Source organism: Erythrolamprus reginae, chromosome 1, assembly GCF_031021105.1.
Source record: "Erythrolamprus reginae isolate rEryReg1 chromosome 1, rEryReg1.hap1, whole genome shotgun sequence".
NCBI lineage: Eukaryota > Metazoa > Chordata > Lepidosauria > Squamata > Dipsadidae > Erythrolamprus > Erythrolamprus reginae.
In genome coordinates this window covers 405,698,093-405,720,679 of record NC_091950.1, presented here as the reverse complement: position 1 = coordinate 405,720,679, position 22,587 = coordinate 405,698,093, and the positions used below count along the sequence as shown (strand labels likewise).

General features: G+C 43.0%; 1 protein-coding gene across 1 annotated transcript in view; it reads left to right on the top strand.

Moving 5' to 3' along the window:
- The window catches only part of MYBBP1A (MYB binding protein 1a), a 108,960-nt gene that overhangs the window by 80,635 nt on the left and 5,738 nt on the right, over positions 1-22,587 (top strand). Inside the window, exons 24-25 of the mRNA XM_070735224.1 lie at positions 11,849-11,962; positions 19,434-19,535. Of these exons, the coding sequence (XP_070591325.1) occupies positions 11,849-11,962; positions 19,434-19,535 (216 nt within the window). The remainder of the gene's footprint in view (positions 1-11,848; positions 11,963-19,433; positions 19,536-22,587) is intronic.

Here is a 22,587-nt window from a genome sequence, read left to right as displayed (position 1 = left end):
TTCTCTTTTTCCATCCCTGTCTCCTTGAACCATTATTTCCATGTACAACAATTATACTTTCTTCAAATATATGTTATATATGTTCTGTTCAGGAATGCTGCGAAACAAAACATCTCCCATGTCTTTCTTTCGGTGGATGTCTTATATTAGGCAACCTCTCCTCTGTCTTACTTTTGGGGGTGACTTATTTTGGGGGAAACAGGGTAGAGGACAGAGTTAGCATACTGCGGAGGGTTCAGGGAAGCTTCCTAAAGCTCTTGAGTGCAAAAAACATCACAACGGGCAAACCAGAAGTTCAGAAAACGCACTTCCGATTTTCCCATTGGTCTGTTTTTTTGCACTCCGGGGCTTCAGGAAGCTTTCCTGAACCCTCTTCAAAAACAGCACTACGGCAAACCGGAAGTGCGTTTTTCCGAACTTCCGGTTTGGCCGTTGGGGAATTTTTTGGCCTCCAGGGCTTCAGGGAAGCTTCCCTGAAGCATCTGGAGAGTGAAACTCCCTTTCCCAAGGCCGAAAATCAGCTAGCCAACATGCGCGTGCAGGGCAAAGTCTCACGAGCCCTCCAATATGACTTTGTGTGCCATGCGTACCATGCGTTCACCATCACGGGTATAGGATCTCCTGCTTGAGCAGGGGGGTGGACTAGAAGACCTCCAAGGTTCCCTCCAGCCCTATTCTGATTCCGATTCATGACTGCAGAAACTGTTAAGATAAAGACAGCCAATTATCTGGGAATGAGCGAATTGAGGAAATAAATAGGGAGAGCTAACATGACTTTGGCGATAGAATTTGGCAGAGAGCAAGGGAAAGGGAGGCTTTGTAACATATTTTTCCCTTTAAAAGGACAGCATGTTCTTGGCTAATCTGAGAAGGGTATTAGGAGATATAATGGTGCATTAAAGACAACGAGTTGAACATGGTTCTGCAGCCATGAACTGTTAATAGTTGTGGAGTGTTGTGTGCCATTCCTGCCTGAAAAATAACTTGGCATGGATTTGCAGCGAATGCAGTCTTATGTTCAAGCAAATACTCGGCCAATCTTACGACAGAGGCATAACAATGGAGTGGGAGGGGGCTTCCCACAACGTAATAACTGTGTTACTAACTTAACAGCTGCAGGGATCGACTTAACGACTGTGGCAAGAAAGGTTGTAAAATGGGGACAAAACTCCCTTAACAAATGTATTTTAGCAACAGAAGTGTTGGGCTCAGTTGTGGTTTACCTGCATACCATTTATAGATATTTCTTTTATACCCACCAAGTTTCTGTCCCATCCTTTTCCTAAGAGATTCTTTCAGGTAAAACAGATGAATACATGGGGAGCTAGTTTGCTGCAATGCAGAACATCAGCCTTCAGCAACATCTATTTCCCAGGGCCTCACAAGACAGTCTTAGAATATTAAAATGCTAGGTGACAGGATCCCAGGCCTTTGTTTGGGAATGCCCCCCAGATAATGATAATAATAGTAATAATAATAATAGTAATAACAACAACAACAACAACAACAATAATAACAATAACAATAATAATAATTGTTGTGGTTAGCTCTGGCCCAGCTCCTGCCCCAAGGACTGTGGATGTGGGGGAGACATCCACATGCTGCAGGCCTGTTTTGCTCCCGGTGGAATCTGCTGATGAAGGCTCCTCTGACCAAGAGGACATGAGTGACAGGGAGGAGGAGAGTGTGGCAGACAGCTCAGAAGGAGATCAATTATCTAGCTCCTCCTTGGATTCGGAACAAGAGTTAATGATACAGCCACGCATGCGGAGAGCGATGCATAGGCAGCAACAACTGAGAGATTATTATCAAAGAAAATGAGGCCACCTGTGGTTGGGTGGGGCTGTGGTGATTAGTGAGGCTGCTATAAATAGCAGCCTGTGGGTTTGGCCATTGTGGAGGATTATCTGACCGTTGTGTTTCGTGACTGCTTTGCTGACTTTGACCTTTGTGTGCTGATTTTTCCCCGCTTTGAAACTAAACCAGAGCAAAGTGTGTTTCACTTTGTGAAAGAAGAAGGACTGTGAATTGCCTCACAGCTGCAAGCTAAGTATCTCAGAACTGATAAGGGACTTGTACAAATTACCAGTTTCTTTGGAGATGAGTGCTCTTTGCTATATAAAAAGAGCGCTTAATTTATTTGAATTTTCGGTATAAAGAACATTGTTTTGAATTTTCAAATGTGTGTGTGTTTGAAATTGTATCTGTGCGTTTTCGGGAGGATTCCACCAGAGAGCTCGACAGAACAAATAATAATAATAATAATAATAATAATAATAATAATAATAATAATAATAATTTGTTAGACTTGTATGCCGCTCCTCTCCGGAGACTTGGGGCAGCTCACAACAACAATAACACAATATAAATACAAATCTAATAATTAAAATTATAGCTAAAACCCATTACAGTGATACCTCATCTTACGAACCCCTCATCATACGAACTTTTCAAGATACGAACCCGGGGTTTAAGATTTTTTTTGCCTCTTCTGAACTATTTTCACCTTACGAACCCACCGCTGCCACTGGTATGCCCCGCCTCCAGACTTCTGTTGCCAGCCGGAGCGCCTGTTTTTGTGCTGGTGGGATTCCTCTGAGGCTCCCCTCCATGGGAAACCCCATCTCCGGATTTTGCGATGCTGCAGGGGAAGCCCAGCAGAGGAATCCCACCAACGTGAAAACGGGCGCTTCGGTTGGCAAAAGGGGTGAATTTTGGGCTTGCATGCATTAATCACTTTTCCATTGATTCCTATGAGAAACATTGTTTTGTCTTACAAACTTTTCACCTTACGAACCTCGTCCTGGAACCAATTAAGTTTGTAAGACAAGGTATCAATGTATCTTAAAACAATACACAATCAACACTCAACACTCAAGATGTCCAGGAAAAAGGAAAAGTAAGATGAACATTATGGAAGGTGTTCCAGGGAAAGAGGGAATGGCATGGGATGTGACATTCATTGTGCAGGTCACCCGCGACTCCAAGGTTTTGAAAATTTCAATTGTCCAGAATTTTAACATATAGAACCGTGATGGCAAACCTATGGCATGCATGCCACAGGTAGCACACGGAGCTATACTGGAGGGCATGTGAGACTTTGTCATGTTTCACAGCTCTAGCGCGTTGGCCAGCTGATTTTTGGCCTTGGAAAAGGCCGTTTCATCCTTCAGATGCTTCAGGGAAGCTTTGCCTGAAGTGGTGGAGGCAATAAAAAAATCCTGCAACGGACAAAATGGAAGTTTGGAAAAATGCATTTCCAGTTTGCCGTTGTGCTGGTTTTTTGTATTCCGGTAGGTTCAGGAAAACTTCCTGGAACCCCGGAGTACAAAAAACAGCACAATGGGCAAAACGGAAGTGCATTTCCCGAACTTCCGGTTTGCTGTTGTACTGTTTTTTGCACTCCGGAGCTTCAGGAAGCTTCTCTGAACCCTCCAGAGTGCAAAAACCAGCACGCAAACCTCCCGAGCTCTGTTTTCACTGGCAGACTGTTGCAAGAGGCCATCACAACCACAAACTGAACTCTCGAGGACAACGGATGGCACTCCCAAGTTCTCCTTTTGTTGGACGAGGGTTGCAGGAGGCCGTCACTGCCAAAAACTGAGCTCAGGAGCCCATTTTCGCTGGCAGGGCGCTCAGACCACTACAGGTGCCACCGACCCGAGTGATGCCGAGCTGCCCCCCCCCCGGCCACACTCTCTTTCACCCCAAGGTCAAAAACAACCCTTAGACAGCCGTCAATGCAATCGAGTTTGACACCCCCATCTTATGGTTATATGAAGCTCAGTCTTATGCAAGACTTTCTGATCTCCAAAATCCTCCCACCACCACCAACAAAGACCCCCCCCCAAACAACAAAGACCCCTCCCCCCAAACAAACCTTGGAACTGGAGCTGTTTTTGTAACACTACAAATCTGTTGACAAAATGAGAGGAATCCAGATTTTCCATCCCCAATGACAGTATGAAACCAATGACGGGTACGCAGAAAGACCATAACTAAAGTAATCAGCAAAAACTGGCCTTTTTTGTTGTTGTTTCTACTTAAAGATGTTGATTCCACAGTTGTTGCCAAGCAATTCCTGGGGTTTCTCTCCCTCCTTTTGCATATTTCTGTCCTCCTTAATTACATTTATTTTGGGGGGATGAATCTCTTTCTTTTGGCAAATACATTGTAGGGAAACAGCTTTTCCCACCCTGGTCTATTCTGATGCCAAGCTAGCAGGGTGGTTTTGAGAACTGACATTCATATAAACATGTAGATTAGGAAGATCGATAGTAAAAGTCTATTACTTCTGGTTCCAAACCCACCCACCCCCATCATTTGGATATATTCATAGATGATAAATCGATCATTGGCTTCTATGTATAATAAGAGCCACCGGGTTCATTGGCAGTGTATTTTCGCTCGTAGCTGGAAACAAACCAGTGGTGAAGTTCTCCATCCTGACTTGACTATACATTTTTTAAAAGACTCTTCTGAAAGACAGGGCTAGATTAGATAATGAAGTGTAACTTAGAAATTGGGCTGCAACTGTCTGTAAAGTACGATATAGAAACATAGAAGACTGACGGCAGAAAAAGACCTCATGGTCCATCTAGTCTGCCCTTATACTATTTCCTGTATTTTATCTTAGGATGGATATATGTTTATCCCAGGCATGTTTAAATTCAGTTACTGTGGATTTATCTACCACGTCTGCTGGAAGTTTGTTCCAAGGATCTACTACTCTTTCAGTAAAATAATTTGCTTTTGATCTTTCCCCCAACTAACTTCAGATTGTGTCCCCTTGTTCTTGTGTTCACTTTCCTATTAAAAACACTTCCCTCCTGAAACTTATTTAACCCTTTAACATATTTAAATGTTTCGATCATGTCCCCCATTTTCCTTCTGTCCTCCAGACTATACAGATTGAGTTTATTAAGTCTTTCCTGATAGGTTTTATGCTTAAGACCTTCCACCATTCTTGTAGCCCGTCTTTGGACCCGTTCAATTTTGTCTATATCTTTTTGTAGGTGAGGTCTCCAGAACTGAACACAGTATTCCAAATGTGGTCTCACCAGCACTCTATATAGCGGGATCATAATCTCCCTCTTCCTGCTTGTTATACCTCTAGCTATGCAGCCAGGCATCTTACTTGCTTTCCCTACCGCCTGACTGCACTGTTCACCCATTTTGAGACTGTCAGAAATCACTACGCCTAAATCCTTTTCTTCTGAAGTTTTTGCTAACGCAGAACTGCCAGTACAATACTCAGATTGAGGATTCCTTTTCCCCAAGTGCATTATTTTACATTTGGAAACATTAAACTGCAGTTTCCATTGCTTTGACCATTTATCTAGTAAAGCTAAATCATTTACCATATTACAGACGCCTCCAGGAATATCAACCCTATTGCACACTTTAGGGTCATCGGCGAATAGGCAAACCTTCCCCTATGTCACTCACAAACATATTAAAAAGAATTGGACCCAGAACAGACCCTTGTGGCACACCGCTTGTAACCTGTCTCTGCTCAGAATACTCGCCGAATACGATAGAACCGTGGGTGTTTACGCAGAGATTCCTATTTGGTTGCTGCTCCCATTTTTTAAATGGAGATTCCAGCCATGAGGGGTCGGTTCCTCAGGGGTTGGTTCTCTCCCCTCTGCTGTTTAATATATACATGAAACCGCTAGGTGAGATCATCCAAGGGCACGGGGTGAGTTACCATCAGTATGCTGACGACACTCAGCTGTACATCTCCACCCCATGTCCACTCATGGAAGTAATATGCCAGTGTCTGGAGGCTGTCAGGGTCTGGATGGGTGCCAACAGGCTCAGACTCAATCCAGACAAGATGGAGTGGCTGTGGGTACTGCCTCCCAAGGACATGTCCATCCATCCATCCATCACCCTGGTTCGCATCTTGGGCATCCTCCTCGATCCACAGCTAACTTTAGAACACCATCTTTTGGCTGTGGCAAGAGGGGCGTTTGCCCAGGTTCGCCTGGTGCACCAGTTGCGACCCTACTTTGACAGGGAGTCTTTGCTCAAGGTCACTCATGCCCTTATCACCTCGAGGTTCGACTACTGCAATGCTCTCTACATGGGGCTACCTCTGAAGAGTGTTCAGAAACTTCAACTCGTCCAAAATGCAGCCGCGTGAGCAGTCTTGGGCCTTCCAAGAAATGCCCACATCTCGCCATCACTCTGCGGACTGCATTGACTACCAATCTGTTTCTGGACACAATTCAAAGTGTTGGTTATGACCTAAAAAGCCCTACATTGCATAGGAACAGACTATCTCCGAGATCGCCTTCTGCCTCACGAATCCCAGCAACCGGTGAGGTCCCACAGAGTTGGTCTCCTTAGGGTCCCGTTGACCAAACAATGTTGGCTGGCGGGACCCAGGGGAAGAGCCTTCTCTGGGAGCCCCGGCCCTCTGGAATCAGCTCCCCCCGGAGAGCTGACCTTGGTCAGTTTCCAACCGTTGTTCCTCGGTCTGGCCCTCTGGTGCCCTGGAAAACAGCGTGACCCCCTCCTCTCTGTGGCAACCCCTCAAGTTCCTGTAGACTGCCATCATATCCCCCCTGGCCCTACTTTTCTCTAGGCTATCCATGCCCAGTTCCAGCAATCTCTCTTCATAAGTCTTGGTTTCTAGTCCCTTAATCATTTTGGTTGCTCTTTTCTGCACCTTCTCTAGAGTTTCTATGTCTCTTTTGAAGTGTGGTGACCAGAACTGAATGCAGTATTCCAGATGTGGTCCAACCAGGGCATTATAGAGTGGTATTAATACCTCTCTCTGGTCTTGTAGTGTATCCTCCTGTTGCCCTAGCTCAGCTCTAATGTGCATGTGTGTGCTGACCAGCTGAGTTTTGGCTCGCACAGAAGCTCTGGGAGGGCGTTTTTGGCTTCCAGAGAGCCTCAAGGGGCATGGAGGAGGGCGTTTTTACCCTCCTTTGGCTCCAGGTCAGCCTTTGGAGCCTGGGGAGGGCGAAATATGACCCTCCTTGTCTTTCAAAAACTTCTTAAAACCCACCTCTGCCATCAGGCATGGGGAAATTGATTCCCCTGGGCCGTTTCCATTTTATGTATGGTTTGTCTGAGATGTATGACTGTTTTTTATATTAAGGGTTTTAAATTGTTTTTTAATCATTGGATTTGTACGGTTTTGTTGTTGTGAGCCTTTCCGAGTCTTCAGAGAGGGGCGGCATACAACTCTAATAAATAATAATAATAATAATAATAATAATAATAATAATAATAATAACAACAACAACAACAACAACAATAACAACAACAACAACAACAACAACAACAACCATTTTCGGCCTCCAGAAGGCCTCCAGGGGGCCGGGGAAGCTATTTTCGCCCTCCCCAGGCATTGAATTATGGGTTGGGGCACTTGCACATGTGTGATAGCGCACGCCCATGCTCTTTTGGCACCCAAGGAAGAAAAGGTTCGCCATCACTGCTGTAGGTCATGGAAATTGTGGTGCAAAACATCTGGAACAGAGATTCTCAACCTTGGCAAGTTGATGATGATTGGGACTTCAACCCCCAGAATTCCCATGCTGGCTGAGGAATTCTAGGAGTTGGAGTCCACACATCTTCAAGTTGCCAAGATTAAGAAGCCCTGATCTGGAGAGTTGACAAAGCTTGTTTTTCTGTGGGATTGATTGGAGGTGGAACGAGTCCAATCCTTCCAATTGTGGAAGAGGAAATATTGGAACCATGTGAAGTTAATGCAAGCTTGGACTCCTCTTCGATGGGTGTTTGGCCCCAAGATACTTTTCTTCAGCTGCCAGAGAGCCTCTTCTAAATATGCTTGAGACTTTCTGCCACGTCGAAACAGAAAATGCATGACAAATGTTATGTAAGCCTGAAGAGAACCGTAGTGTAGCTCAACGAGAGAAGGAAGAAAAATGTCAAAACTACTCTTGTCACCACTTCGAACACAGAGCCTTCGAGCATCTTCAGAATATTAAACGTCTCATGACCTTCTCCCAAATTGCCCACCCAAGACTTGCTTGGTACATCATGAAAATGAAAACCAGTTCAATAACAGCCATTACAGGTGGTCCTTAAGTTATAACCGCAACTGAGCCCAAACTTTCTGTAGTTATGGGAGACAGTTAAGTGGGTTTTGCCTCATCTTATGACCTTTCTTATGACCTGAGGTGGCGCAGTACTGCAGGCCACTTCAGCTGACTGCTAGCTGCAGTTTGGCGGTTCAAATCTCACCAGGTTCAAGGCCGGTAAAATGCGGACCCAGACTGTTGGAGGCAATATGCTTATTCTCTGTAAATGTTTAAAGAGGGCTGTAAAGCACTGTGAAGCGGTATATAAGTCTAAATGCTATTGCTATTTCTTGCCATTGCAAGAATCACTGCAGATGTTAAGTTAGTAACACAGTTGGAAGTGACTTTGACTTTGAAAGTGGTCACATCACCCCGGGACACTGCAATGATTATAAATATGAGTCAGCTGTCAAACATCTGAGTTTTGATCACATGACCATGGGGATGCTTCAGTGGTCAAAGGACTAGAGGTGACATGATAGCAGTCTTCCACTATCCAAGGGATTGCCATAAAGAGATTCCCCAAAGTACCAAAAATGTAGGTTGCAGTGACCATCTATGTTTGTGGTTTGATGTAAAAACTGATTGTGAGCAATCCTATAAAATATTATTTTATTGAAAGAGTAGTAGATGCTTGGAACAAACTTCCAGCAGACGTGGTTGGTAAATCCACAGTAACTGAATTTAAACATGCCTGGGATAAACATACAATCCATCCTAAGATAAAATACAGGAAATAGTATAAGGGCAGACTAGATGGACCATGAGGTCTTTTTCTGCCGGCAGTCTTCTATGTTTCTATGTTTCTAAGTACCCGAAGGCCGCCCTGAGTCTACGGAAAGGGGTGGCTTACAAATCTAATAGATAGATAGATAGATAGATAGATAGATAGATAGATAGATAGATAGATAGATAGATAGATAGATAGATAGATAGATAGATAGAAAGATAGAAAGATAGAAAGATAGAAAGAATCTGTTCGAAGAAAGAACCAACTTAGAACTAAGGAGAAATTTCCTGACAGTGATAACAGTTAATTAGTGCCTCCAGAAATTGTGGGTGCTCCAGCACTGGAAATTTTGAAGAAGAGCTTGGACAACTATTTGCATGAAATGGCATAGGTCTGCTGGCACGCAAGCCGTTGCCCTAGCTCAGCTCTAACGCGCATGTGTGTGAGGCTCTGGGAGGCCATTTTTCACTTCCAGAGAGCCTCCGGAAGGGTGGGGGAGGGCACTTTTACTCTCCCCTGGCTCCAGGAAAGCCTTTGGAGCCTGGGGAGGGTAAAACACGAGCCAACTGGGTCCACCAGAAATTGGGAAACAGATAGTTTCTGCCCTCCAGGGGGCCTCCAGGGGGTGGGGGAAACTGTTTTCGCCCTCCCCACGTACATTTGAGGGGGGCGAGGCAGCATGGGGGAGTCACATATACATACACAGGGTGGGGAGCATTGAATTGTGGGTGCGTGCGCACTCATGCTAGCAGGTACACATACTTTCAGCACCCAAGGGGAAAAAGGTTTGCAATCACTGGTATAAGGTTTCCTGCCTGAGCTGGACCTTTACGGTCCTTTCCACCTCTGTTATTCTGATCATGTGTGAAAAAGCGCTTATAAATCACTTTTTTCAGGCTGTTGTAACTTTTGAACGATCACTCAAGGAACTCTTGTAAACCGAGGACTACAGTACAGTGGTACCTCTACTTAAGAACTTTTCTAGATAAGAACCGGGTGTTCAAGATTTTTTTGCCTCTTCTTAAGAACCATTTCCTCTTCCTCCTTCTCCTCCTCCCACCCAAATTCCGAGCTTTTATTTCTTTCCTAATGGGTTTGCACGCATTATTTGCTTTTACATTGATTCCTATGGGAAAAATTGCTTCTACTTAAGAACTTTCCTACTTAAGAACCTAGCCGCGGAACGAATTTAGTTTGTAAGTACTGTACAGTGATACCTTGTCTTACAAACTTAATTGGTTATGGGGCGAGGTTCTTAAGGTGAAAATTTTGTAAGACGAAACAATGTTTCCCATAGGAATCAATGGAAAAGCGATTAATGTGTGCAAGTCCAAAATTCACCCCTTTTGCCAGCCGAAGGGCCCATTTTTGTGCTGCTGGGATTTCCCTGAGGCTCCCCTCCATGGGAAACTCCACCTCCAGACTTCTGTGTTTTTGCGATGCTGCAGGGGAATCCCAGCGAGGGGATCCCAGCATCGCAAAAATGTGTGCTTCGCTGGCAACGGAAGTCTGGATGTGGGGTTTCCCAGCGAAGGGAGCATCAGTGAAATCGCAGCATCGCAAAAACGGGTGCTTTGCTGGTAACGGAAGTCCAGAGGTGGGGCATCCCAGCGGCGGCAGTGGGTTTGTAAGGTGAAAATAGTTTGTAAGAAGAGGCAAAAAAATCTTAAACCCCGGGTTTGTATCTTGAAAAGTTTGTATGACGAGGCGTTTGTAAGACGAGGTATCACTGTAGAGGTACCACTGTACTTGTACATAGTCTTAGATTTTGCTTTTGTAATATTCCCAGAGAACAACGTAGGATTCTGCCTTGGTGTATGTGTGCTTCTGCTTGGGGTGGATATGTCAGTGCCATTCAGGAAAATTGATAAATACAAGTTAATCAGCCTAGTCATTTGCTGAAAGCTGTGCTAAATCAAGTTACTTACATTCATGCCCGCAGGGATTTTTGGAGTAAGCAACCTTACGCAGCGTGCTGAAAAGAGCTGGAAAGAGTAAGGCTGAGGAATTAAAGGCTTGAGAGAAGAAAAAGAAAAGGAAACATTGCTAAACCTGGCTTACACCAACCCCATTAATTCCTAATACTTTCCCGTGTTTTTTAGTTCTTTCAAAAAAGCCAATTTTGCTTCTAACATAATCCACACATCTCTAAATTACCTTTTGTTCTTCAAAATGATTGGATTTTTCAAAGGATCTCATCCAGCCACATTTTCTCAGTCTTTACCTGAGAAAATTCACTTCCAGAAGAGGTTGTGACAGCTGTCAGTCTTGATAGCTTCAAGGCAGGATTAGACAGATTCATGGATGCCAAGTGTATCAGTGGTATTCATCTTCACAAATTTTGGGGTCAATAATTACGTTACAAAATTGTATTTTTTGATTTTTGTTTCATCTGTATGCCACCTTTATTATTTTGTTTTACAAATAACTAGATGGCAAAATATCTAACACCTTCCTCCTCCTATTTGGAGAAATATGCAATGCAAAATATTACTGAGCTTTGATCTGAATTACTGAATTGTAAGCATAAATGAGGCATTTTGCTTAAAAATGCAGAGCAAAGCAATATTGCAATTAGCAATTGACCAATTAGGCTGCCTCTTTAAGCCTTTTTGATAAATATCAGAAATAAAGACAAAGGTATTTAGGGTTTCGATTTAGTATGAAAACCTAGTTACACAGGGGTTTTAAATAACTGTGGGCACATTTGAACTATGGTTTGGAATTTTGAGAAATTGAGTCTGTTTCCAAAACTCCGCAGTGCATCAGATTCAAAGGAACAAAGGTGTTTTGGAGAACACCTTTATACAATTGTGGTTTTTACCTGCAATCCTGCAAAACTGCACCTTTCCTTGGATTGTGTGGTTGGGAACAATCCATCTGCTGTTTGTTTTTAGGTGTTTCAAACAAAGGGTTTGTGAGCATTCCTGCAAGCCCTGAAGAATCTTTTTAACCGACACCCTGTGAATTATCTGCTTGTCATTTGAGAAAAAGTATTATATCTCACCATCTCCCTTGTTTTCCTCCCCTCTCCCCCTAAAAATTTCTGTTTCAGGCCCAGGCATGTCTGCTTCTCCAGAAAGCCCTGCAGAATAAGTGTTTTAAGCTCTCGTTGTCTGAAAAAGAGTGGGAAGATTTCATCAGAGAAAGCACCCATCAAATTACTGAGGTAGGACGAGTCAATCTGACTTAACATTTGCTGATATGCATCATATATTTCTTCCTTTTCTAACCCCTATTTGTTCTGCTGGGCTCTATTGTATGAGTCTCCCGAAAATTCAAGGGTACAAATTTCAGACACACACACACACACACACACACACACACACACACACTTGAAAGTTCAAAAACAATGTTCTTTATCAAAAAAATTCAAAAGAAACAATGCACCCTTTTTTGTATTGCAAAGAGCACTGGTCCCAAAACAACCTGGTAGTCTGTACAATCCCCTTAATCAGTCCTTAAGTACTTAGCTTGCATCTGTGAAGGAACGTCACAGCCCTCCTTCTTCCACAAAGTGAAACACACACACTTTGCTCTGCTTTGGTTTCAAAGTCGTGAAAAATCAAAAAAGTCCGGAAACAGCAAGGCACAGTCCTGAAGAACAATGATCAGATAATCTTCCACAACGTCCAAGCCAGCATGCTGCTATTTATATCAGCAGCTCTAATTGCTGGAGCCCCACCCAAACACAGGTGGCCTCTCTTATCTCCTATAATATTTCTTCAATTGGTCTCTTCTATGCATAATTCTGCGCATGCGTGGGTCTAACACTTCTTCATTTGAATCAACCGAAGATAATGGAGATTGGCTTCCTGGGCTGTGTGCCAAGCCCCCCTCTTCCAAGTCACCCCCACCTTCTTCTTCGTCCGAGGAAACTGCACTACCTGACTCTGTCGGCAATAAAACAGACCTATGACATGTTGATGTTTCCCCTGCATCCACCTCCACATTCCTTGGGGTAGGAGCTGGGCCAGAGCCAACCACAACACTATTCATGTGTTGAAAACACACACACACACACACACGAGTGCTGAAACTGAAAATGGGCTGTTTTAGAGCAACCGAGATGAGTTTGGGAAAGTGTATGTTGGTGTCTGTTAATAAAGTATGTGCCTAGCCTGGGAAAACAGGAAAGCATTTTTATAAACATTTAGAATTCTTTATTGGCCAAGTGTGATTGGACACACAAGGAAGTTGTCTCCAGTGCATTTGTCTCAGTGTCCATACAAGCAATAAGTGATAAAATCATGATCGTAGTCATTGTAAAAAATATGTTCATCCTAAATCATAAGAGACAACACTTGGTCCCAGACACACAGTCATGGGATACTATCTATCTATCTATCTATCTATCTATCTATCTATCTATCTATCTATCTATCTATCTATCTATCTATCTATCTATCCATCCATCCATCCATCCATCCATCCATCCATCCATCCGTACTTTGGGGACCCATGTTTAATTTCCCCACAGCACACCTGATCATGTCTCACGGCACACTAGTGTGCTATGGCACACAGGTTGAAAGACACTGGTCTATTTGACGGGACCTGAAGAAGGCCGACTCTGTGGGACCTAACCGGTTGCTGGGACTCATGCGGTAGTTATCCCACAGTGTTTTGGTGCAAGTCTGCCAATAACTTTGAATTGCAGTTGAATATATGGTTTTAAGTCAAGGACTACCCCGCCCCCTCCCCCCGCCCCTGGTGTGTTTGTATAGATATATAAATATGACTTGTAGAGATTATGTATAAAATATATAGTATTTGATATATTTTGTTATTGGCCTTGGCTCATAAACAAACAATAACCATTTGAAAAATAGGCCTGAAGGAAATTAACTTCAGTTTTCTGTGATTGATTATTTAAAACCCTGAAGACTGGATGTTCCGCAGTGTGTACTGAATTTTTAAAAAGCCTTAGGAAAATGCTACAGGGTGCAGGCCCTATTTTTAAAGCCGTCATTCTTGTGAGAACCAGAAATAAAGCAGATAGTGGATGTGTTGGTCTACGTGCTGCCTATAATCCTATCCATTGGGAAGAGGGAAGGGAGGGGAGAACGGAATCAGAGCTTATTCTCAGGTGATGGAGGAGGCAGGAGCAAGATCACAGTGTATAAAATGTACGTTCAGGAATGTGTAATCGGCCTTTTTCAACCTGGTGCCCCTAAAAAATATTTAACACCATATTGCTTGGGAATTCCTGAAGTTATAATCGTGCATAAGCGCACCATTGTGCCTACCGTCCCTGTCCTATTGTCTTCTTTTGTTTCTTTTTATCATTACTTATCTAATGTTTTATTTGTACAAATTACCACCCTATAATTGTTTGACAAATAAATAAATAAAAATAAAATAAAAAATAAACCTACAGTACAGTGGTACCTCTACCTAAGAACGCCTCTACTTAAGAACTTTTCTAGATAAGAACCGGGTGTTCAAGATTTTTTTGCCTCTTCTTAAGAACCATTTTCTACTTAAAGAACCCAAGTCCAGAAAAATTTCCCAGGAAATTTGAGAGCGGCACGAAGGCCCGGCCAGTTTCCTGCCATTTCCCCTGAGTTTCTCTCTCTTGCGTCGTGTATGGGAGGCAGCCTCGCACCGGGTGTATGGGAGGCGCGTGCTCCTCCTCACCGCCTCTGAGTCCCTTTTTTTTAAAAAAAAGTCTAAAAGTTTTGGATTTTTTAAATTCCCCTCCCCTCCTTCCTTCTGCAGCAACTGTCCTCCTCCTCCTCCGTTTCTTCTTCCTCCTCCTTCTCCCACCCAAATTCCCAGCTTTTATTTCTTTCCTAATAGGTTTGCATGCATCATTTGCTTTTACATTGATTCCTATGGGAAAAATTGCTTCTACTTAAGAACTTTTCTACTTAAGAACCTGGTCATGGAATGAATTAAGTTCTTAAGTAGAGGTACTACTGTATTTTGTGTATGTGTGTATGGGGAATAGTGATCTACACCAGAGGCCCCCAACCTTTTGAGGACCAGGGACCGGTTCTGTGGAGCAGTCTTTCCCAACCTTGGCAATTTGAAGATATTTGGACTTCAACTCCCAGAATGCTGGCTGGGGAATTCTGGGAGTTGAAGTCCAAATATCTTCAAATTGCCAAGGTTGGGAAACACTGCCGTAGAGAAGTGGTTCTCCTCCTGGGGGGTCAGGAAAAGGGGCCGAAGCCTGGGCCCTCTGTCAGCCCTCAGATGGAGAGTCAACAAGTCTGGAGGTGGCTGATGAGGAAGAAGAGGACTAGTGCCCTGACACATAGATGCGCAGAAGGCAAAGGAGAGGAAAGCAGTGGAAATGTGTGCATCAATCCTTGGGACGGGAGAGTCACCATTTTTAGCGAGGCCCACCCTAGCTCGGGATGAAAAGCAGAGGGCAGAGATGAATAGATGTGGCAGACAACTATTGAGTCGGGGTGGCGCAACAGGTAGAGTGCTGTACTGCAGGCCACTGAAGCTGACTGTAGATCTGTAGGTCAGCGGTTCAAATCTCATCCCCGGCTCAAGGTTGACTCAGCCTTCCCTCCTTCCGAGGTGGGTAAAGCGAGGACCCAGATTGTGGGCCAATATGCTGGCTCTGTTAAAAAGTATTATTGCCAACACTTTGTAAGCTGCCCTGAGTCTAAGGAGAAGGCATAAAAATCAAAAAAAGAAAGAAACAAACAAACAAACAAACAATTCATCTCCCTGTCAGACAGACTTGTTAGCCTGCATTGAGAAACTTTTTTCCCGGACTGCTGGCGCTCCTAATAAAGGAATCATTGATTTAAATATAGAGGGGGGTTATTGTGTTTGGGGAGCTGGGTCATACCAGAAGGTTGTAATGTGTGTGTGTGTGTGTATGTGTACTCATGTGTTCTGATGATTCGAGATTCACAAAAGTTAGGATATCTGCTGCATTTATTGTCTTTGAAAAGTGTTCGGAAACTTCAGATCGTGCAGAATGCAGCTGCGAGAGCAATCATGGGCTTCCCCAAATATGTCCATGTCACACCAACACTCCGCAGTCTGCATTGGTTGCCGATCAGTTTCCGGTCACAATTCAAAGTGTTGGTTATGACCTATAAAGCCCTTCATGGCACCGGGCCAGGTTATCTCCGGGACCGCCTTCTGCCGCACGAATGCCAGCGACCAATTAGGTCCCACAGAGTGGGCCTTCTCCGGGTCCCGTCAACTAAACAATGTTGTTTGGCGGGACCCAGGGGAAGAGCCTTCTCTGTGGCGGCCTCGGCCCTCTGGAACCAACTCCCCCCAGAGATTAGAATAGCCCCCACCCTTCTTGCCTTTCGTAAGCTTCTTAAAACCCACCTCTGTCGTCAGGCATGGGGGAACTAAGATATTCTTTCTCCCTAGGCTTCTACAATTTATGTATGGTATGTTTGAATGTATGATTGGTTTTAAAATAAGGGTTTTTAGCTGTTTTAGTATTGGATTGTCGCATGTTGTTTTTACCACTGTTGTTAGCCGCTCCGAGTCTACGGAGAGGGGCGGCATACAAATCCAATAAATAAATAAATTCAAGTTAAGATTGGTTTCCGGATGCAATTCAAAGTGTTGGTTATGACCTATAAAGCCCTACATGGCATCGAACCAGACCGTCTTCTGCCTCATGTATCCCAGTGGCCAGTTAGATCCCACAGAGTCGGCCTTCTCCAGGTCCTGTTGGGCAGACAATGCCGACTGGCGGGGCCTAGTGGAAGAGCCTTCTCTGTGGCGGCCCCAACCCTCTGGAACGAACTCCCTCCAGAGATACGTACTGGTCCCTGCCTCCTAGTCTTTCGTAAAGCTTTAAAAATCTACCTCTGCTGGGAGGCATGGGGGCCGTGGGTGATGAGACTATCTCCGGCCAATGGGAGATATAATTGGATTGGATGAATATGTGTGATTGTACATGGGGTCTTTTAAATTTTTTTTTAGTAAATTTCCATAATCTTTTATAGTTATTTAGATTTCTTACATATTGTATTCAATGTTGTACGCCTCGAGAAGGGCGGCATAGAAAAATAAGTAAGTAAGTAAGTAAGTAAGTAAGATACTTAAAGCTCTTGGAGGTGATTTCAAATGCATTGCCACAAAAATGAGTTGCAACCATAGGTAGTCCTCCACTTACAATGCTTCATTTAATGACCAATGTTTCAACAGCACTGAAAAATGGTCCCATTTTTCACCCTTACAACCGGTGCAGCATCTTCAGAGTTCCTTCAGATGCTTGACAGCTGATTCATATTTATGACGGTGTCCTGAGGACATGAGATCCACCTTTTGCGACACATTCTTGACACACAAAGTCAATGGAGAAACCAGATTCACTTAACAACCGGGTTAGTGGTCGTAACAAAGGCAGGGATTCACTTAACAAATGTGGGGAGAAACGTCCTAAAATGGGGCAAAACTCACTAAACGGGGCAAAACTCACTTAACAGATTTTGCACATAGCGATATTTATTTATTTATTTATTTATTTATTGGATTTGTATGCCGCCCCTCTCTGTGGACTCAGGGCGGCTAACAACAGTGATAAAAACAGCATGTAACAATCCAATACTAAAACAACTAAAAAACCCTTATTTATAAAACCAAACATACACACAAACATACCATGCATAAATTGTAGAGGCCTAGGGCAGTATTTCCCAACCATGGCAACTTGACGATATCTGGACTTCAACTCCCAGAATTCCCCAGCCAGCATTTGCAGGCTGGGGAATTCTGGGAGTTGAAGTCAAAATATCTTCAAGTTGCCATGGTTGGGAAACACTGGCCTAGGGGGAAAGAATATCTCATTTGCCCCCATGTCTGCGAGGAGGGTGGGGGCAATTCTAATCTCAATTATGGCCTCAATTGCGGTCGTAAGTGGAGGACCACTTGTATGACTCAGCCCAGGAGTAACCTGCTTGAAGGCTTAAGGCTGCGTCCAGCAAAACGGGCAGGCCTCCAATAAGCGATCGGCTCAGAGACGGTACCAGCATCCTCCTTTGCTCGGGGAAGGCGTTTCCACAGCGTACCAGGAGGCACAAGGCAGCACAAGGCAGCCAGATGTTGGCCTCAGTGAAGCTTCTTCATTCTGAATCTCTACGGTTGTTCTTTTTAAGATGGCGGGTGAGTGGGGGTGGGCTCTAAAAGATACATGACTTGGCCAGAGTCCCTTCTCACTTGTGAATCCTTTCCAAAACTGTCAGGCAAAAAATTCAGAATTAGGCCTCGTGAAGAAAAAAAACAGCAGTCAAATCAGTTTCCCGCCTTCCTTCAGATGTTTTGTAATTGGAATTTTCTTCTTCCTAGTTTAGCAGCCAGCCTGACTGTCTCGGATGGGAGTTCTGTTCTAGACAAGCTTTAAGTGCTTTATTTGCATTTTTTTTCCCTGCTTCAAGATGCATCTTCTTAATTTTAATTTTTTTGACTCTGAACACACCTTTCCTTCCTGTGACTCCCTGGGTTGAATTTTGGCTTCTAAGACTCCGAGGAGAAAGATCCCTCCTTGCAGAGAAGTGCTCTTCAACTTACAGACCATTCGTTTAGTGACCGTTCAGTGATAGCAACAGCACTGGAAAAAGTGACTTGTGACCCTTTTTTTCATACTTAATGAATGACTGTTGCAACATCCCCATCATTCATTCATTCATTCATTCATTCATTCATTCATTCATTCATTCATTCATATTCCATTTGATTCCATTTGATTTGTATTTAATTTTAGATATTTTAAATATTAGATTTGTTATTGTACATTGTTTTTACTATTGTGAGCTGCCCCGAGTCTACAGAGAGGGGCGGCATACAAATCTAATTAATAATAATAATAATGATAATGATAATAATGATAATAATGATGATGATGATAATGTTGTTAATAATAATGATAATGATAATAATAATAATAATAATAATAGAATGCCGCCCCTCTCTGAAGACTCGGAGCAGCTCATAACAGGAATACAAAATACAAATCCAATGATTAAAAAAGCGAAACAGTTAAAAACCCTTGATTAAAAACACTCATATAACCCAAACAAACCATACATAAAATGGAACGGCCGAAGGGAATCAATTTCCCCATGCCTGGCGGCAAAAATGGGTTTTTAGGAGTTTGAGAAAGGCAAGGAGGGTGGGGGCAGTCCTAATCTCTGGGGGGAGTTGATTCCAGAGGGTCGGGGCCGCCACAGAGAAGACGCTTCCCCTGGGTCCCGCCAAACGGCATTGTTTTGTCGTTGGGACCCGGAGAAGGCCAACTCTGTGGGACCTAATCGGTCGCTGGGATTCGTGTGGCAGAAGGCGATCCCGAAGGTATTCTGGTCCCATGCCATGAAGGGCTTTATAGGTCATAACCAACACTGAGTGGCAACCAATGCAAACTATCCCCATGTTCACGTGATCAAAATATGAATGGTTGGCAACTGAGTAATATTCATATTTACACTTCACAATACAATAATATTTACTATTTTAATGTAAACAATCTCTATTATTTATCCAGTTCTATATTTAAATTATTGAATCCCCCACTATATATTCAACATCTGATGAAGATGGTAGAGTATTAATAGTCGAAGTTAGGAACATGTTACTTGTGGTAACCTATGCTCCCAACACTAACCAGAAAATCTTCTATTCCAAATCACCCTCTTTTTGTTTAATAGACATTGAAGAAAGTGGGTGAGTTCAAAGTTAAGGTGGACCGGGAGAAGGTCATCAAGTGTCTGGAGTTGTTGAGCTGCCTCATCAAAATAGTGACCCAACAGGTATGTGTGTATTGCCAATATTTCCCTGTTTGCATTCGCTGCTTGCAAAGTTTTCCTTGGACTTAAAAGTCATTGGTCTACTTTTTGTTTGTTTAGGAAATCTTTGGACTAAAGTAAGAATCCAATAGAAGAGAGTAGAAGAGAAGGAGTTCAAGGTTGATCTTTTTTTGGGGGTGCTCTGTGTGCTTGGTTTATTGGCAGACATTTCATTGACTTACAGACTCTAGTACTGATGATGTTAGCTAGCTGGGCAGTGAAACATCTGCAAGTCAACAACCAAGCGTAGAGAGCATTGGACACTCTAAACCTCACCTACAAAAAGATATTGATAAAATTGAACGGGTCCAAAGACAGGCTACAAAAATGGTGGAAGGTCTTAAGCAGCGGTCCCCAAACTGCTGCCCGCTGAGGTCTTTAACCGGCCTGTGGCAGCACACGAGATTTTACTGATCGATATAATAAGAGGGAGAAATAGAGAGGGAGAGAGAAATGAAGAGGAGAGATAGAAACGGAGAGAGAGAAAGGGAGAAATAGAGGGGAGAGAAAGAAAGTGTGAGAGATACAAAGAGGCAGAGTTAGAAAGAGTGAGTGAGAGAAAGAGAGAAGAGAGAGAGAAAGAAAGAGAAAGAGGGAGAGATAGAGAGGGAGAGAGAAAGGAAGAGGGAGAGATGGAAAGAGATAGAGAAAGAGAAAAATGAGAAAATGATGGAGGGAAAGAACGAGGGAGAGGAAAATGAAATGAGAAAAGGAAGAGGGAAGAGAGAAGTGGAGAGGAAGGAGGGAGGGAAGGAAGGAAGGAGAAATGGAGTTTGTTGATTTAAGTTTAAATTTACTTCTTAATAAAGAAGTATAAATTACTTTATTACTTAATTATTAATTACTTAATTACTTATTACTTCTTCTTTATTTTAAATATTGTATTTGTTCCCATTTTGTTTTTTACTGTAAAACAAGGTATGTGCAGTGTGCATAGGGATTTGTTCATAGGTTTTTTTTATAGTCCGGCCCTCCAGCAGTCTGAGGGACAGTGCACTGGCCCCCTGTGTAAAAGGTTTGGGAACCCCTGGTCTTAAGCATAAAACATATCAGGAAAGGCATAATGAACTCAATCTGTATAGTCTGGAGCAGTGTTTCCCAACCTTGGCAACTTGAAGATATTTGGACTTCAACTCCCAGAATTGAAGCTTTTTAAAACTTAAAACTCAGCTCAGATATTTGCTGGCTGGGGAATTCTGGGAGTTGAAGTCCAAATATCTTCAAGTTGCCAAGGTTGGGAATCACTGGTCTGGAGGACAGAAGGGAAAGGGGGGACATGATCGAAACATTTAAATATGTTAAAGAGTTAAATAAGGTTCAGGAGGGAAGTGTTTTTAATAGGAAAGTGAACACAAGAACAAGGGGACACAATCTGAGGTTAGTTGGGGGAAAGATCAAAAGCAATGTGAGAAAATATTATTTTGCTGAAAGAGTAGTAGATGCTTGGAACGAACTTCCAGCAGACGTGGTCGGTAAATCCACAGTAACTGAATTTAAACATGCCTGGGATAAACATATATCCATCCTAAGATAAAATACAGGAAATAGTATAAGGGCAGACTAGATGGACCATGAGGTCTTTTTCTGCCATCAATCTTGTATGCTTCTGTTTCTAAGTTAGCATTTAGACTTATATACCACTTCATAGTGTTTTTACAACCCTTTCTAAGCAGTTTACAGAGACAGCCTTTTGTCCCCAACAATCTGGATCCTCCTTTTACCAACCTCAATAGGATAAAACGCTGAATCAACCTTGAGCCTGGTGAGATTTGAACTGCCAAATTGCAGGCACCCAGCAGGCAGCAGAAGTAGCCTGCAGCACTGCACTCTAACCACTGCACCACCACGGCTCCTCACTATTTGTGAGAGTGTCAATACAAGTGGCACAAGTTGGTACATCTAACCATCCAATTCAGGTATCCTCGATTAAAAATAAAAAAATTGGGGGAGACATTTGGAATTTGAGAATCTCTAGTGAGCAAGGTGACAACATGTGACTTCTGTGGGAACTGTTTCAAGGCACCCATTTACACAAACGTTACCTGCTAACCACTTTTAACCTTGCTCCTTTCTGCAGGATGCCCTCTCCCCCACTCCAGCTTTTGTATATACAGTGTTCCCTCGATTTTCGCGGGTTCGAACTTCGCGAAAAGTCTATACCACGGTTTTTCAAATATATTAATTAAAAAATACTTCGGGGTTTCCCCCCCAAAGTCAACGGTGTTAAGGGAAGGCTTGTGATACTGTTCATAGCCAAAATATTATTATTATTATTTATTATTTATTGGATTTGTATGCCGCCCCTCTTTGTAGACTCGGGGCGGCTAACAACAGTAACAAAAAACAGCATGCAAATCCAATACTAAAACAACTAAAAACCCCTTACAGTAGTCCCTCACCTATCGTTGGTGTTACGTTCCAGACCTGGCCGCGATAGGTGAAATCCGCGATGGGAAATTTATCGACTGATAGTACTTATTTAAGTATTTATATTGTAATTGTTTGGTAAGTTTTCATTGTTTTAAGTGTTTATAAACACTTCCCACACAGTATTTAATTTAGATACAGTATTTAAATACAGTATTTACAATTTTAGATATATATATATTTTTTTGAAAAACCTGCCGATCAAGTTCGGCGGGCTGTTTAAATCTGCCGATCGACTTCCTCAGAAACCCGCGATGAAGTGAAGCCGCAGTAGGTGAAGCGCGGTATAGCGAGGGACTACTGTATTGTAAAACCAAACATCCATACAATAGAGTATTTACTTCTGCATCTCTACTTCACGGAAATTCGACTTTCGTGGGTGGTCTCGGAATGCATCCCCTGCGAAAATCGAGGGAACACTGTATATTTTTTGGAGCAAAGCACACCAGCTTCTAAACGAAAATCATTCATTCATAGCCTTTTCTCAATGAATTTGCTGCGAAAAGAGAGCAACTCTGCTTTCTCTATCTACCACTTTAAGTGAGGTCTTGATTGAATGCAATTCTAGCATTCTTTTATTTACTTTTCA